Here is a 20501-nt window from a genome sequence, read left to right as displayed (position 1 = left end):
CTACCAAGAAACCGTTTGCGTTCTATTATTCACCTTGATATTCCAGTGGTTACTATCACTGTCATTATATCCACCTATGGGATATTTTTGTAGGAAAACTGAAAACCGTGTGAGCAAAGATAAAAAGGAAGTTTGGACCTTTGATGCACATCAAAAGAATTGAATAACGGGGCACTGTGATTGACTGTGTGGTTTTACAGGTGGTTATTATGGTGAGAGAAAGAGAACTTACATAGGCATTGCCTGTTGCTTAATCCTAGATTTTGTTGAAATTGGAAAAATATCAAGTGTTGTATTAGGGCCTACCAGGAAGAAACAGCAAAGGTCCTCTATTATGGAGCGGTATTGGGACTGTGCTGCCCAAACAACAGATTAGTCCTTCTAAATATCAGTGGGTTTTTTTTTCAAGAAACAAAAGTATGTTGTCACACCAGTGTCTCTTCAAACACTGACTATTAATTCTGCGAAACAATTAACAAAGTTCAATTTAAAAGTTCAATAATTTACTTTCCTTTCTAGAGCTGTAGGGATGATAGAATATGATCTCTTTACACAGAAATAATTTGAGATGAAATGTATATATTTTCAACCAACGCCAAAGTCAATACAGACTGAAGCACTAGAGTAAAGAAAACATTCAATGGGTCTTAATTCCTCGCCTTTTGGTTAATTCAGAAATCTAAAGCTCTCGAATGCTTAAATTGTGTTTAAACAATCTTCAAAATTAGATTATAGAACTTGAAATAAAGCTCAAGGTCATTCAGATAAGCAAATCTGATAAGTAATCTTCCCAACAAGGTCACAAGTGTGTGAAATATCAAATATAGCATATACCCATACAGCAAGATCCACCAGAAGACCTTGTACGATAGGCTCCAGCCCTTTGGAAGCTTAATTCCTCCGTATTTCTTTCAATGCTCTCTGTTACTCTCATTCCATGACACTTCCTACCAACTGGTATCTTGAATAAATCAAAAGAACAAACACATCATGTTGTAGAACAAAATCCTGCATTATCTATTAAATGTATCAGAGAAACCATCAGCTCAAAAGGTTATAGTATAATCAAAGTCTATTCTAGTACACTTATCCTCAATCCTATCATACATATCAAATTTTATATCTACTATAAACATGGAAATTTAGGAGAGGGGGAGTTTATGCATGCAAATCGCGAAATTAAGCACTCGCTAAAATATCCATGTTTACAGTATATATATGTATGCCTATAATTTTTATTCCGTCTTTGCATTCATTTTGTATTACAGAATATCTGTCTATGGAGGAAAGTATTGAATGTAACGTCATTACCAGTTAATACATATTTTAACGGTAAATACATCTTAGCACTGTTCGCGCCAGATATTTTAGGCTAAAAATTTTAAGCCAAGTGCTCGTATTTCTTGTAAAACATAACTATTTACAAAGGTGCTAATTTTCTAACTACACTACAGTTATTCCAGTTATAAGAAATGAAATTAATATATATATATATATATATATAAAGGATGAAAAAAACCCGACACGTATGCATAGAGGAAAATATTTGATGAGAAATAATGGGTTTCTGGACTAATGGGTTTCTGGACTGTTGCTGTTGTTGAAAGGAAAACCAACTAAACAGTAACAAATCATTCAATCGATAACCCGAATAAACAAAGATAAATAGAACACTTTTAATCACTTTTAATTTTCTTATTGATTAATTTTAAGAATATCCTTTGTAAATTCTCATACTGTCATGAATCCAATCTTTTCGTGACCTCTGATGAAGGTAAAACTTTGCCAGCTGAGCCAAAACAAATGTAAAAATTGTAAATTATCATACATTGGGTTTAGTAGTAACATCAAGCTCTACTGTGCAGTAGTAATGTAAACATTAAAGACGTTTGTGAGTGAAAATTATGTCTTTTCTCTGAAAAACTTGACATAACAATCAATACCTACCTGTACGGACAGATCTCTCTGTAATACGCTAACTTAGAATTGTTGGGACTAATTATTACCTATAACTTAGAAGTATCTGTAGACATTTCTTTCGACATTACCTGATGAAAACATATGTTGGATCTGCTACTTCATTGTACCTGCTTTATATACCAACCTTCTTTGCATGTTCTGTTGGCTTCTTCTGATCAGCTTCAAGTAAGTCATTTTCTTGATCCATCTTTCTGAAGAAGTCTGGTGACTCACATTTCCTCCACGAAACAGACTGCTCCTATTTGTATATCATAAAGACATGTTCAGGTATCATGCTTCCACCATAAGATTTTTCAATCTATTATAAATACGATAAAGGGTTCTACAGTATAATAATTATTTCCAAGCATTGAAGAAAATTTTGTTTTGAAATTCCAAGCATTGAAGAAAATTTTGTTTTGAAAAACAATTCATTTGATCCTATTTGGTCTCTCTTGACAGACACTTGACTGCATTTACGTTGACGGAGTTTGAGGTCAACATGTGTTACGTTGAACTAGGGTTAGGGTTAGTTCAGTAAAACAAATCACCATATAACATGTTGACCAAAAACTCTACAAATGTTTTGTTATATCTTTTATCATTTAGACAAATACGTGCCAAATATAAATTGTAACATCAACATGAAGTAAGCAGTCAGCATTTCGATGTTGACTGGTCAACATTTCACGTGCACAAACATCTGAAAAAAATGTACTTTAAAAGACTTTAACTATAGAATAGTATAAGGAATGTAAAGTAAAGATATAACAATACCTAACAATGACTATATACCAAGGACAGTATAACAATACCTAACAATGACTATATACCAAGGACAGTATAACAATACCTAACAATGACTATATACCAAGGACAGTATAACAATACCTAACACTAACAATGACTATATACCAAGGACAGTATAACAATACCTAACAATGACTATATACCAAGGATAGTATAACAATACCTAACAATGACTATATACCAAGGACAGTATAACAATACCTAACAATGACTATATACCAAGGACAGTATAACAATACCTAACAATGACTATATACCAAGGACAGTATAACAATACCTAACAATGACTATATACCAAGGACAGTATAACAATACCTAACAATGACTATATACCAAGGACAGTATAACAATACCTAACAATGACTATATACCAAGGACAGTATAACAATACCTAACAATGACTATATACCAAGGACAGTATAACAATACCTAACAATGACTATGTACCAAGGACAGTATAACAATACCTAACAATGACTATATACCAAGGACAGTATAACAATACCTAACAATGACTATATACCAAGGACAGTATAACAATACCTAACAATGACTATATACCAAGGATAGTATAACAATACCTAACAATGACTATATACCAAGGACAGTATAACAATACCTAACAATGACTATATACCAAGGACAGTATAACAATACCTAACAATGACTATATACCAAGGACAGTATAACAATACCTAACAATGACTATGTACCAAGGACAGTATAACAATACCTAACAATGACTATATACCAAGGACAGTATAACAATACCTAACAATGACTATATACCAAGGACAGTATAACAATACCTATAACAATACCTAACAATGACTATATACCAAGGATAGTATAACAATACCTAACAATGACTATATACCAAGGACAGTATAACAATACCTAACAATGACTATATACCAAGGACAGTATAACAATACCTAACAATGACTATATACCAAGGATAGTATAACAATACCTAACAATGACTATGTACCAAGGACAGTATAACAATACCTAGCAATACCTAACAATGACTATATACCAAGGACAGTATAACAATACCTAACAATGACTATATACCAAGGATAGTATAACAATACCTAACAATGACTATGTACCAAGGACAGTATAACAATACCTAACAATGACTATATACCAAGGACAGTATAACAATACCTAACAATGACTATGTACCAAGGACAGTATAACAATACCTAACAATGACTATATACCAAGGACAGTATAACAATACCTAACAATGACTATAAGTACCAAGGACAGTATAACAATACCTAACAATGACTATATACCAAGGACAGTATAACAATACCTAACAATGACTATGTACCAAGGACAGTATAACAATACCTAACAATGACTATATACCAAGGACAGTATAACAATACCTAACAATGACTATATACCAAGGACAGTATAACAATACCTAACAATGACTATATACCAAGGACAGTATAACAATACCTAGCAATGACTATATACCAAGGACAGTATAACAATACCTAACAATGACTATATACCAAGGATAGTATAAACAATACCTAACAATGACTATGTTACCAAGGATAGTATAACAATACCTAACAATGACTATGTACCAAGGACAGTATAACAATACCTAACAATGACTATATACCAAGGATAGTATAACAATACCTAACAATGACTATATACCAAGGACAGTATAACAATACCTAACAATGACTATATACCAAGGACAGTATAACAATACCTAACAATGACTATATACCAAGGATAGTACAATACTATATACCAAGGATAGTATAACAATACCTAACAATGACTATGTACCAAGGACAGTATAACAATACCTAACAATGACTATGTACCAAGGACAGTATAACAATACCTAACAATGACTATATACCAAGGACAGTATAACAATACCTAACAATGACTATATATACCAAGGACAGTATAACAATACCTAACAATGACTATATACCAAGGACAGTATAACAATACCTAACAATGACTATATACCAAGGACAGTATAACAATACCTAACAATGACTATATACCAAGGACAGTATAACAATACCTAACAATGACTATATACCAAGGACAGTATAACAATACCTAACAATGACTATATACCAAGGACAGTATAACAATACCTAACAATGACTATGTACCAAGGATAGTATAACAATACCTAACAATGACTATGTACCAAGGATAGTATAACAATACCTAACAATGACTATATACCAAGGACAGTATAACAATACCTAACAATGACTATATACCAAGGACAGTATAACAATACCTAACAATGACTATATACCAAGGACAGTATAACAATACCTAGCAATGACTATGTACCAAGGACAGTATAACAATACCTAACAATGACTATATACCAAGGATAGTATAACAATACCTAACAATGACTATATACCAAGGACAGTATAACAATACCTAACAATGACTATATACCAAGGACAGTATAACAATACCTAACAATGACTATATACCAAGGACAGTATAACAATACCTAACAATGACTATATACCAAGGACAGTATAACAATACCTAACAATGACTATATACCAAGGACAGTATAACAATACCTAACATGGACTATATACCAAGGATAGTATAACAATACCTAACAATGACTATATACCAAGGACAGTATAACAATACCTAACAATGACTATGTACCAAGGACAGTATAACAATACCTAACAATGACTATGTACCAAGGACAGTATAACAATACCTAACAATGACTATATACCAAGGACAGTATAACAATACCTAACAATGACTATGTACCAAGGACAGTATAACAATATCTAACAATGACTATGTACCAAGGACAGTATAACAATACCTAACAATGACTATATACCAAGGATAGTATAACAATACCTAACAATGACTATATACCAAGGACAGTATAACAATACCTAACAATGACTATGTACCAAGGACAGTATAACAATACCTAACAATGACTATGTACCAAGGACAGTATAACAATACCTAACAATGACTATATACCAAGGACAGTATAACAATACCTAACAATGACTATATACCAAGGACAGTATAACAATACCTAACAATGACTATGTACCAAGGACAGTATAACAATACCTAACAATGACTATATACCAAGGACAGTATAACAATACCTAACAATGACTATATACCAAGGATAGTATAACAATACCTAACAATGACTATATACCAAGGACAGTATAACAATACCTAACAATGACTATATACCAAGGATAGTATAACAATACCTAACAATGACTATGTACCAAGGACAGTATAAACAATACCTAACAATGACTATATACCAAGGACAGTATAACAATACCTAACAATGACTATATACCAAGGACCAATACCTAAGGGACAGTATAACAATACCTAACAATGACTATATACCAAGGACAGTATAACAATACCTAACAATGACTATATACCAAGGACAGTATATAACAATACCTAACAATGACTATATACCAAGGACAGTATAACAATACCTAACAATGACTATGTACCAAGGACAGTATAACAATACCTAACAATGACTATGTACCAAGGACAGTATAACAATACCTAACAATGCTATACCAAGGAAGTACCTACCTACAATGACTATGTACCAAGGACAGTATAACAATACCTAACAATGACTATGTACCAAGGACAGTATAACAATACCTAACAATGACTATGTACCAAGGACAGTATAACAATACCTAACAATGACTATGTACCAAGGACAGTATAACAATACCTAACAATGACTATATACCAAGGACAGTATAACAATACCTAACAATGACTATATACCAAGGACAGTATAACAATACCTAACAATGACTATATACCAAGGACAGTATAACAATACCTAACAATGACTATATACCAAGGACAGTATAACAATACCTAACAATGACTATATACCAAGGACAGTATAACAATACCTAACAATGACTATGATACCAAGGACAGTATAACAATACCTAACAATGACTATATACCAAGGACAGTATAACAATACCTAACAATGACTATATACCAAGGATAGTATAACAATACCTAACAATGACTATATACCAAGGACAGTATAACAATACCTAACAATGACTATATACCAAGGACAGTATAACAATACCTAACAATGGCTATATGTACCAAGGACAGTATAACAATACCTAACAATGACTATGTACCAAGGACAGTATAACAATACCTAACAATGACTATATACCAAGGACAGTATAACAATACCTAACAATGACTATATACCAAGGATAGTATAAACAATACCTAACAATGACTATATACCAAGGACAGTATAACAATACCTAACAATGACTATATACCAAGGACAGTATAACAATACCTAACAATGACTATATACCAAGGACAGTATAACAATACCTAACAATGACTATATACCAAGGATAGTATAACAATACCTAGCAATGACTATATACCAAGGATAGTATAACAATACCTAACAATGACTATGTACCAAGGACAGTATAACAATACCTAACAATGACTATATACCAAGGATAGTATAACAATACCTAACAATGACTATATACCAAGGACAGTATAACAATACCTAACAATGACTATATACCAAGGACAGTATAACAATACCTAACAATGACTATATACCAAGGACAGTATAACAATACCTAACAATGACTATATACCAAGGACAGTATAACAATACCTAACAATGACTATGTACCAAGGACAGTATAACAATACCTAGCAATGACTATATACCAAGGACAGTATAACAATACCTAACAATGACTATGTACCAAGGACAGTATAACAATACCTAACAATGACTATGTACCAAGGACAGTATAACAATACCTAACAATGATAATGTACCAAGGACAGTATAACAATACCTAACAATGACTATATACCAAGGACAGTATAACAATACCTAACAATGACTATATACCAAGGACAGTATAACAATACCTAACAATGACTATATACCAAGGACAGTATAACAATACCTAACAATGACTATATACCAAGGACAGTATAACAATACCTAACAATGACTATATACCAAGGACAGTATAACAATACCTAACAATGACTATATACCAAGGACAGTATAACAATACCTAACAATGACTATATACCAAGGACAGTATAACAATACCTAAAGGACAATACCTAACAATGACTATACCAAGGATGTATAACAATACCTAACAATGACTATATACCAAGGACAGTATAACAATACCTAACAATGACTATATACCAAGGACAGTATAACAATACCTAACAATGACTATATACCAAGGATAGTATAACAATACCTAACAATGACTATGTACCAAGGACAGTATAACAATACCTAACAATGACTATATACCAAGGACAGTATAACAATACCTAACAATGACTATATACCAAGGACAGTATAACAATACCTAACAATGACTATATACCAAGGACAGTATAACAATACCTAACAATGACTATGTACCAAGGACAGTAATAACAATACCTAACAATGACTATATACCAAGGACAGTATAACAATACCTAACAATGACTAATGTACCAAGGACAGTATAACAATACCTAACAATGACTATGTACCAAGGACAGTATAACAATACCTAACAATGACTATATACCAAGGACAGTATAACAATACCTAACAATGACTATGTACCAAGGACAGTATAACAATACCAATACTAACAATGACTATGTACCAAGGACAGTACAATACAATACCTAACAATGACTATGTACCAAGGACAGTATAACAATACCTAACTATGACTATATACCAAGGACAGTATAACAATAAACAATGACTATACCAGGAAGTATAACAATGAACAATGACTATACCAAGGACAGTATAACAATACCTAACAATGACTATATAGTCCAAGGACAGATAAACAATACCTAACAATGACTATATACCAAGGACAGTATAACAATACCTAACAATGACTATATACCAAGGACAGTATAACAATACCTAACAATGACTATATACCAAGGATAGTATAACAATACCTAACAATGACTATATACCAAGGACAGTATAACAATACCTAACAATGACTATATACCAAGGACAGTATAACAATACCTAACAATGACTATATACCAAGGACAGTATAACAATACCTAACAATGACTATATACCAAGGACAGTATAACAATACCTAACAATGACTATATACCAAGGACAGTATAACAATACCTAACAATGACTATATACCAAGGACAGTATAACAATACCTAACAATGACTATATACCAAGGACAGTATAACAATACCTAACAATGACTATATACCAAGGATAGTATAACAATACCTAACAATGACTATATACCAAGGAAAGTATAACAATACCTAACAATGACTATATACCAAGGACAGTATAACAATACCTAACAATGACTATATACCAAGGACAGTATAACAATACCTAACAATGACTATATACCAAGGACAGTATAACAATACCTAACAATGACTATATACCAAGGACAGTATAACAATACCTAACAATGACTATATACCAAGGATAGTATAACAATACCTAACAATGACTATATACCAAGGACAGTATAACAATACCTAACAATGACTATGTACCAAGGACAGTATAACAATACCTAACAATGACTATATACCAAGGACAGTATAACAATACCTAACAATGACTATATACCAAGGATAGTATAACAATATCTAACAATGACTATGTACCAAGGACAGTATAACAATCCTAACAATGACTATATACCAAGGACAGTATAAAAATACCTAACAATGACTATTACCAATGGACAAGTATAACAATACCTAACAATGACTATGTACCAAGGACAGTATAACAATACCTAGCAATGACTATGTACCAAGGACAGTATAACAATACCTACCTATGACTTTATACTAATGATAACCTACAACAGAGGGTGTTATAAATACAGTCAGAGAAAAATGTATCACATCTTTAGAACCAGAAGATGTGTTGAAGCTTAATTATTTACCAGGTCGATCTTTTTGAGTGGCTTTGAAATGGACAACATTGCCTTCTTTTTCTTTGTACGAGAAGCCTTTTGTGCTGTCAACTCCTGTAAGATTGAGAAAATCCCAATTTAAGATTTTATGGTTACATTCAAACCTTTCCAATGTAATGACAGTTTATATACAATTCAATCCTATTGATAAATTTTAAAGCACTGTGGTGTGTGAGGCAACAATTTAAAAGTATATTTCTATTCTATTTGGAGTATGTGTTCAAGTTTTCACACTTACATGTTATTTATCTCTTGATAAACACTGTAAATAAATTTCAGTTTCATTTTAATACCCCATGATAAAGAAATACGAGAAGATATGTCTCACTTTATGACTAAGTATATAAAAACTAGGTATAACTCAGTATCCTTATTCATGTATTTAATGACTGTTCCAAACACATCCAAAATTGCTTACCTCAGAAATAACAATAACCTCTGTTTCATCAGCTAGAATACTGGCAGGTGAAGGAATGCTGTCACATTTTTCTAGTACCTAAATTAAAGAAATTTCACTTTACATTTAAGTATCATAACTGCAATTATTAAAATTTGTTTAAAACTTTAGCGTGAATCCAAAATCAGGGTCTTCTGATGATTTCCCAACCCATTTTACCAGTTCTGTAGGGGCCTGAAGTGTTTATAGGGTCAAATATGGTACATGTATTATCAAATAGGTTTGTATAATGTTTGTATGTATATAGCGAGACACAATAAGATATTAATTTGGGTTTGGGTTTATTAGTTTAACGTCCTATTAACAGCAAGGGTCATGTAAGGACGTGCCAGGTTAGTTGGTGGTGGAAAGCCGGAGAACTCGGTGAAAAACCACCAGCCAGCGGTAAGTACCTGGCAACTGCCCGACGTGGGATTTGAACTCGCGACCCAGAGGTGGAAGGCTTGTGGTAATATATCGAGACATCTTAACCACTTGGCCACCGCGGCCCCAAAAAAGATATTGGTAAACAAATGATTGAAAACTAGACACACATCATACCTGTAGTCTATCTCTTCAAACTTTATTCAGGTTTATTCAGGCTCTTTACAATGTACAATGTTTAGAGAAACTTGCAGTATTTACATTATTCTTGATGTGACAGTTTCAAATTATATAGCAATACGTCTAAACAAAAGGCCTACGCTAATAGTAGTTAACAAACGAACACAACATTGGTAGAATTTGCTGTGGCTCCATTTGCTATCAGCAACTGTTCACGACTCGCTGCATAAAGTCAGTTTAACTTTTTTGTACTTTCTATTCTTTCCAGAATCTGGAATTTCCAGATTCCATACCGAAAGTAGTTCTTAGAAATATCAGAATTGAAAGTGTTGGTTTAACAAAATAGTCTTATTAAAAAGGTAGTCACACTGTCGTTAGTACAACTCGTTTAAACTGCAGCACACAAACCGGTACGTTAAATTATAGCCATTGTTACATATAAGTTCACCAACTAACCGGTTACTTTATCGGAAAATATATCGAGTAACCGGTTAGTGAATTCCAACCGGTTTGACAACCCTTATATAAACGAATGCATGTTTTCTCATGAGGTATAGGTAATCAAGGAGCACTAATGTAGATTAACTAGTACATTTATGATAAAATGTATCCGTTTCTCATATGTATAGATTGAATTATTTAGTGCAATTTGATCGGTTCTAGGAATGTACATGACTACACTTTTGAATCAAATATAATATACATAATGTATTATGTATTTATTTAGCAAAAAATACCTAAATAATTATGATATCAGTAAATATCATGTATTGCAATATATCAATCACAAACTCTTGGACATACCTGTGAACATGCAAAATGCACAACCCCATCTTTGCCTTCATCCTTATATTTTGGTACATCATCAAGGTCATAATCCAAAGACATTGGAATTGGATCAGGTCTGGAAGGCTTACTGAGAGAATGCACCCTGTAATACTCATCATCATCGTCAGATGAGTAACTTTTATGACTTGAAGGAATCTTTGCAGACATTTTACAAAATGTAATTTGAGGCATTGGTGGGGAAGAAGATCCACTTGATGTAAAAGCCTTGTAAGGCATTGGAGGAGGTGGAGGTGGTCCAGCTAATCGAAAATTTGATCGGGAAGGAGGTCTACTTGATGTAACAGCCATGAGAGATACAGGAGGTGGAGGAGGTGGTCCACTTGATGTAAAAGCCTTGTCAAGCATTGGAGGAGGCAGAGGAGGTCTAGCTGATGGAGCCCTTGGTGGGCGAGGAGGTCCACTTGATGTAAAATCCTTGCCAAGCATTGGAGGAGGCGGAGGAGGTTTAGCTGATGGAGCCCTTGGTGGGCGAGGAGGTCCACTTGATGTAAAATCCTTGCCAAGCATTGGAGGAGGCGGAGGAGGTTTAGCTGATGGAGCCCTTGGTGGGCGAGGAGGTCCACTTGATGTAAAATCCTTGCCAAGCATTGGAGGAGGCAGAGGAGGTCTAGCTGATGGAGCCCTTGGTGGGCGAGGAGGTCCACTTGATGTAAAATCCTTGCCAAGCATTGGAGGAGGCGGAGGAGGTTTAGCTGATGGAGCCCTTGGTGGGGGAGGAGGTCCACTTGATGTAAAAGCCATGTCAAGCATTTGAGGAGGCAGAGGAGGCCCAGCTGATGGAGCCCTTGGTGGGGGAGGAGGTCCACTTAATGTAAATGCCATGTCAAGCATTTGACGAGGCGGAGGAGGCGGAGGAGGCCTAGCTGATGGAGCACTTATTGCTGACCTATTAGCAGCTTGTTGTGGAAGAGGAAGAGGGACTTCTGATGTATAGGCCATGGCAGACTGTGTTTGTGGAGGAGCTCCCAGTGTAACAGCCATTGCAGATTGTTGTTGATGGGAAGGTGCTGCTCCAGGTGTAAAGGCCATGGCAGGTGGAGGTTGTATTTCTGACAATTCAATGGGATGAAATTGGCTTAGATGACGATAGGTTTTAAGCATACCAGAAGTATGATCTGGAGGGCCTCTGGATTTCAAATCCATCATGTCAAATAGGGGGACTTCGGGTGGACCTGCACCTAACGGCCTTGGGGAAACCGATGTGGCAACCTTATCAGGCCTTGCAATGGTACAGCTAATAGCTTCTGAGACGTCCTCCTCTATTGTAGTGGGTAAAAATGATGTTTTAGGTGAGGCAGACCGTTCTGATAAGGAAGGCAGAGAATCTGCACATAGTAGCGTCACTGGATGATCTTGTTTCGAGTCTTCTTCAGAACTCCTGTAAAAAAAACAAATGTAATATGTCTTGCTTTTGACAGAGATTATACATTTTTTGTAAACACAAAATCATTTTTTATTATAAGCAGAACCAGCAGCAGTAAATACAGCTAACTTGTGTAACTTTAGACAAGTAAGTTCCCGGCATTTTATTTTCATTAATTTTTTTAGAATGTTCTTGCTTCATGATTCAAGTTTATGTAATAATATATTTGACATAGAGGAAACTTCATGGAACTCTCCTTACCATAGGTTGAAGCTTAAGGATAGTTCAAAGGTCATTCTGGTTATGACTATTGATGAAACTAATTTAAAAGTAGATATAGTAAATCCGAAAACTTGACAATCAGCCTTTGAAGATAATTTCATGTCTAAAATTCTACTCTTCTCTATGAAAAGATCACTACAGCATCGCTTTGAAATGGCAATAACAAGACAAAATGCACCTTGAATAGCCCACCATCTGATGATTGATCAAATTAAGTACATATATTTGCAGTTCAAGGGTATCATACTAATATTAAATATGAGAAAAATGCATTGATCATTTATTCAAAATTTATGTTTTCTAAATGGTGATTGTCATAACAAAACTAATCACAATAAGTTAGCTTGATACACAAATAATTAATATGTAAGATGTAGTTTATACAGTTTCATCTGCTTTTCCACAATGAAGTCAGCTGCATGATCATCCTCAAAGAGTCCAAACCCCATTTCCTCTTCTTCATCCGACTCCTCTTCAGACATCATAGACTGCAACAGAACAGATATCAGCTTTCATGGTATAAACATATTGGTTACAGCAGCTAGGATCAAATAAGGAGTGAGACGTGTCAAAGAACTCTGGAGAGAGGAACCACAACAATGCAATCAGGGTCAAAAATTAAACTCTCAAAGCTAATAGCTAGATATAACTATAGCACCTATTGTTACAATGGTAGGACTTCATATGTTGCCAGTGTGCTGACTGGGTGTCACTATAGCTAGACCAGGGGAGATTTAGCTGGTCAAGAAAAGTATGGCAGAACACCGAGAAAAACAATTGACACCAGAAAAAAAAACAGAAATGTTATTCAGGTATCCAACTTTACTCCACTTGTGTAACAAAAGAGCATAACTCTAACAAGTCAGGCCCAATGGGCCTTAACAGTCATCTGACTACATATAGTAGAAATGAAGTATGCAGTAAGTCATTTAAAATTCAAGGTCATTCATTTCAACAAACTTTATAACTCTTTACGCTAGCTTGCTACAGGCCCAATACCAGGTCACAAGTACTCTAAATTGTTCAAAAAGTCATTTAAAATGTTTAGCCTTTTTGATCCCTGTGAATTTTAATAAACCTTTATCCAAGCATGCTAAATGCCTTATATCAGTACCTTGGGTGGTGTGTTCTCCATTTGCCCACTTTTTAGAGAACAAAGAAAAGTGTTGGTATAGAAGAACAATGGAAAACCAATTATAGTCATTTCCATATTAATTTTTACCTGTGCTTACCTGTATTAGTTTACCTGAGCAAACTATAGTTTGTCAAAAGTGGGGAAATAGAAAGATATCAATATATACAGTACAGTACTATATATGTTTTTGTCACAAAAATAGCAAGTTGTTTTTTACAAACTGTTGCAATTTCAAGAGTTATTTAAAAACAAATATGTAATATTACCATTAATTTACAATACTTTTGGCACGGTACTGTATGTACCTGTAATTACTAACCTGTTAGCTACAAAATATTTGACAAAAGTAATACACATATTCCACTAACATTATCATATAAGATAATAATGCTTCTTATGTTGGCATGTGTACTTATCCAAACATATAGAGAATTAGAGAATATATCACAAGATACTGTTCTATAGGAGGATACATGTAACAATATATATACATGTAAATAACATAATTGTATATAATTAATTATATCGTATACAGTTTTATACGATACAATCGATACCAAATTTTACCGATGTCCCGGCCTTCCAATTCTACAATGACTGTATATATTTGTATGTTACACATTGAGAAAATCCAGCTATTTTTTCATCAAGGATGATATTTTCGCAATTTTTTTTAAACATCCAGATGGCCCCTAAAATATCTACTTAATAAAAGGTTAAGATAATATACTTTTAGTCAGAATGTGATATTTGGATTAATTGAGATATCTTTTGTCCTAAATGTTGTACTGTAATATCGAAAACAGTAGCCTGCAAAACTGAATTTGCATGAGTTGGTATATATATATGTCACACTATAAAAAACCTAAGGATTTTTACATAAGATATACTTCTGCAGAATGCAAATTGTTTGAGAGACTACAAATGTAATTGTAACTGATTAACATTATACTATAACTGAAGAACAATGATAAATTGTTCAAAGTTTTGCTGATTCCGGATAGTTTGAACACGCAATCTTCCCGGAAAAACAGTAATCTTTTAGCTAGTGATACTTCGAAAAAGGACTTTTTATAATAAATTTCGCACATGTCCAATTATGAACGTAAAAGTACTGGTAAGATTTTTGTCAGCAAATTGGCACAATGGGGTTCCTAAAAATGAAGATATATTGCAATATATTTTAGTAAAATAAAATGTCAAAAAGGTTATTTCTAATGAAAAGAGGCGTAAATATAAACTGTATGATTAGATATTACCATAAACTATTTTTCTAGTTATCATTTATGTGTATATGTACATGAAGTTTAATGTAATTGTATGGCATGTATGTATGTTTGTCAAAATGATAGAAAGGATTTTTTTTGTTAGTACCAAATATTGATTATACATTTGATATGTTCACTTAATATAAAAATATCAAGAACATAACTGAGATCACAAATAGAGTAACAAATTTATAGATTTTTCCATGTAATATAATTTTCATACATGTACATGTTATATATAAATGATACCCTTATGGAATAAGTACAGTAGTACAGGTGAAATTTTACAGGTAAAATACAGGTAAATCCAGGTTAACTTCTCTGAAATAGATTATAATCCTTGTCATAACATTCTGCTACCGTAATTATCAGATTATAAAAAGTGGGCAAATGGAGATACATCGGTTATTAAGAAGTGGTTTAAATGTTTACAAACAGAGCATGACAACAGACAAAGCATGATGAATATAGGTCATCCTGACCGTTCAGGTTTAATTTGATGACCTAAATAAAGATGAATATATCTAGTTCAGATATCAATTATGCATATTTGCACTGTAATATAGGTCATCCTGACTCTCCAGGTTAGATGACCTAAATAAAGATGAATATGTCTTGTTCAGATATCAATTATGCATATCTGCACTGTATAAAGATTATTGCTACCAAACTTCGATGAAATTTCTTCAGTAGTTTAAGAGGAGTAATTGTTTTATCATTTTGTAACAAAACGGCGTAACTTTGTTGTAAGGGTAGGGGGCTATAATTATGTTGTTTGTAAACAAGAGGCCCAGAGGGCCTGTATCGCTCACCTGGTTTGTAATGCCAAGTAATGTTCTGAATACAGGTTCATTGTTTCTTTTCTGAAGGAATTTTAATATTAACCTCTAAATCCCCTATTGGGCCCCACCCCTCCCGCCCCCAGGGGGTCAGAGCCAAAATTTATACAAGTTCTGTTCCCCTTCCCCCAAGGATGTTTATGGCTAAATTTGGTCACAATCCAAGAAAAACTCTAGGACAAGAAGTGATTTATAGGATTTACCTCTATTTCCCCTATTGGGCCCCACCCGTCCTGTCCTCGGGGGGCCAGAGTCAAAATTTATACAAGTTCTGTTCCCCTTCCCCCAAGGATGTTTGTGGCCAAATTTGGTTTCAATCCATGCAGAACTCTATGACTAGTAGCAATTTAAAGGATTTACCTCTATTTCCCCTATTGGGCCCCGCCCCTCCTGCCCCCGGGGGGGTCAGAGCCAAAATCTATACAAGTTCTGTTCCCCTTCCCCAAAGGATGCTTGTGGCAAATTTTGGTTACATTCCATTCAGAACTCAATGACTAGTAGCGATTTAAAGGATTTACCTCTATTACCCCTATTGGGCCCCGCCCCTCCTGCCCCCGGGGGACTAGAGCCAAAATTTATACAAGTTCTCTTCCCCTTCCCCAAAGGATGTTTATGGCCAAATTTGGTTACATTCCATTCAGAACTCTATGACAAGTAGCGATATAAAGGATTTACCTCTATTTCCCCTATTGGGCCCCGCCCCTCCTGCCCCCGGGGGGGTCAGAGCCAAAATCTATACAAGTTCTGTTCCCCTTCCCCAAAGGATGTTTGTGGCCAAATTTTGGTTACATTCCATTCAGAACTCAATGACTAGTAGCGATTTAAAGGATTTACCTCTATTTCCCCTATTGGGCCCCGCCCCTCCTGCCCCCGGGGGACTAGAGCCAAAATTTATACAAGTTCTCTTCCCCTTCCCATAAGGATGTTTATGGCCAAATTTGGTTACATTCCATTCAGAACTCTATGACAAGTAGCGATATAAAGGATTTACCTCTATTTCCCCTATTGGGCCCCGCCCCTCCTGCCCCTGGGGGATCAGAACCAAAATTTATACAAGTTCTGTTCCCCTTCCCCCAAGGATGTTTGTGGCCAAATTTGGTTACAATTCATGTAGAGCTCTATGACTAGTAGAGATTTAAAGGATTTACCTCTATTTCCCCTATTGGGCCCCGCCCCTCCTGCCCCCGGGGGTCAGAGCCAAAATTTATACAAGGTCTGTTCCCCTTCCCCCAAGGATGTTTGTGGCCAAATTTGGTTACATTCCATTCAGAACTCAATGACTAGTAGCGATTTAAAGGATTTACCTCTATTTCCCCTATTGGGCCCCGCCCCTCCTGCCCCCGGGGGACCAGAGTCAAAATTTACACAAGTTCTGTTCCCCTTCCCCCAAGGATGTTTGTGGCCGAATTTGGTTACAATTCATGTAGAACTCTATTACAAGTAGCGATATAAAGGATTTACCTTTATTTCCCCTATTGGGCCCCGCCCCTCCTGCCCCTGGGGGACCAGAGCCAAAATTTATATACAAGTTCTGTTTCTGCTCCCCCAAGGATGTTTGTGGTCAAATTTGGTTACAATCCATGCAGAACTCTAGGACAAGTAGCGATTTATAGGATTTACCTCTATTTCCCCTATTGGGCCCCGCCCCTCCTGCCCCTGAGGGACCAGAGCCAAAATTTATACAAGTTCTGTTCCCCCTCCCCCAAGGATGTTTGTGGTCAAATTTGATTACAATCCATGCAGAACTCTAGGACAAGTAGCGATTTATAGGATTTACCTCTATTTCCCCTATTGGGCCCCGCCCCTCCTGCCCCGGGGGGGACAGAGCCAAAATTTATACAAGTTCTGTTCCCCCTCCCCCAAGGATGTTTGTGGCCAAATTTGGTTACAATCCATGCAGAACTCTATGACTAGTAGCGATTTAAAGGAAATGTTGACGGACGGACGGACGACGGACGGACGGACGGACGACGGACGGACGGACGGACGGACGGACGGACGGCACGGACGACGACGGACGCCGCGCCATGACATAAGCTCACCGGCCCTTCAGGCCAGGTGAGCTAAAAACACACTTACCATGCCAGTCAGGAATAAATATTACCGTAATTATCTGGGAAAACATCACATTTTCTAAATACAAATTTGGATTTAATTAGCTTACTGGCAGAATTTTATTGACACAAGCCTTTTATAAGCCAGCCACATGACTGACTCCACCTGGCATTTTAAATGAAGTGGGCCAAATAGATAACTCAAGGATAGATAACTGTTACATACAAAGACAAAATAGAACACAGAGTAACTTTCACTGAAATACTTTATTTAGTGATCTAGTCATTCCAGCATGCCGGTGGATTAATATGAATCTGGAATCTGGAATGCTTATCTGTGTAAACTCACCATTTTTTTCCGTCACCAGTAAAGATGAAGGTATTGACTCCCCTTCTGACACTCTACTGATGATAAAAAGTAAACATTCAATGTGGTGATATACAAAAATGTAACAAACAGAGGTAACTGGAATTTTTACAACAACTACTTTTTTAAATTCTGAATGCTCCAATTATTTGCAAGCAAAGAAGTCTTTAATTACATTATTTATTATCAAAACAAGGTCAACAAGGATTTCAAAATAAAACATGGCGAGATTCTATAATGATGCTTAGGGACATCATTGACTGCATAGTTGGAAATTTTGCCAGATTGACATAAAGCAATGACTGCCATATGGCAGACTGGCTTTACTCACATATGCCACTGTGACTTCATAAAGGATGGCTCCATACTTAAGACAAAAGCAAACATCATCAATATATATAAGCTCACCGGCCCTTCAGGCCAGGTGAGCTAAAAACACACTTACCATGCCAGTCAGGAATAAATATTACCGTAATTATCTGGGAAAACATCACATTTTCTAAATACAAATTTGGATTTAATTAGCTTACTGGCAGAATTTTATTGACACAAGCCTTTTATAAGCCAGCCACATGACTGACTCCACCTGGCATTTTAAATGAAGTGGGCCAAATAGATAACTCAAGGATAGATAACTGTTACATACAAAGACAAAATAGAACACAGAGTAACTTTCACTGAAATACTTTATTTAGTGATCTAGTCATTCCAGCATGCCGGTGGATTAATATGAATCTGGAATGCTTATCTGTGTAAACTCACCATTTTTTCCGTCACCAGTAAAGATGAAGGTATTGACTCCCCTTCTGACACTCTACTGATGATAAAAAGTAAACATTCAATGTGGTGATATACAAAAATGTAACAAACAGAGGTAACTGGAATTTTTACAACAACTACTTTTTTAAATTCTGAATGCTCCAATTATTTGCAAGCAAAGAAGTCTTTAATTACATTATTTATTATCAAAACAAGGTCAACAAGGATTTCAAAATAAAACATGGCGAGATTCTATAATGATGCTTAGGGACATCATTGACTGCATAGTTGGAAATTTTGCCAGATTGACATAAAGCAATGACTGCCATATGGCAGACTGGCTTTACTCACATATGCCACTGTGACTTCATAAAGGATGGCTCCATACTTAAGACAAAAGCATAACATCATCAATATATGTGTCGCCCATTGTCAACAATGTTATCATTATTATTATGACATTTCTAGGATATGGCACAATTTAATGACTGGAATTTCATCAATTGTTGTTCAAATATGGGAGAAAAGGAGTCAAACATGGGTCTGTCAAATAGACAGGGATATTTCATTTATGTCATTTTGTAAGATTTCCACTGGTACAGGTTATGTTTATTTACTCAAGGTTATCATATAAAAGAATTATTTCTATTTCCCCCTAATGAGTCCCACCCAGCCATTTATACAAAATCTGTTCACCTTTCCCAAAG

General features: G+C 35.1%; 1 protein-coding gene across 8 annotated transcripts in view; it reads right to left on the bottom strand.

The window, feature by feature from the left end:
• LOC138336365 (protein mono-ADP-ribosyltransferase PARP4-like) overlaps positions 1-20501 on the bottom strand; it is a 46925-nt gene that overhangs the window by 5861 nt on the left and 20563 nt on the right. For 3 of the 8 annotated variants that reach the window (XM_069285829.1, XM_069285876.1, XM_069285844.1), the window contains exons 13-20: positions 20146-20181; positions 19798-19852; positions 13757-13860; positions 11683-13105; positions 10297-10374; positions 9849-9932; positions 2105-2218; positions 835-961 (exon numbers count right to left, since the gene is read on the bottom strand). In XM_069285829.1, coding sequence (XP_069141930.1) covers positions 835-961; positions 2105-2218; positions 9849-9932; positions 10297-10374; positions 11683-13105; positions 13757-13860; positions 19798-19852; positions 20146-20181 — 2021 coding nt within the window. The remainder of the gene's footprint in view (positions 1-834; positions 962-2104; positions 2219-9848; positions 9933-10296; positions 10375-11682; positions 13106-13756; positions 13861-19797; positions 19853-20145; positions 20182-20501) is intronic. The other 5 variants (XM_069285853.1, XM_069285885.1, XM_069285838.1 and 2 more) reach the window with 4 other exon arrangements.

This window comes from Argopecten irradians, chromosome 1, assembly GCF_041381155.1.
Source record: "Argopecten irradians isolate NY chromosome 1, Ai_NY, whole genome shotgun sequence".
NCBI lineage: Eukaryota > Metazoa > Mollusca > Bivalvia > Pectinida > Pectinidae > Argopecten > Argopecten irradians.
The sequence above is the reverse complement of the archived record's forward strand: the minus strand, read 5'-3'. Positions and strand labels throughout refer to the sequence as shown.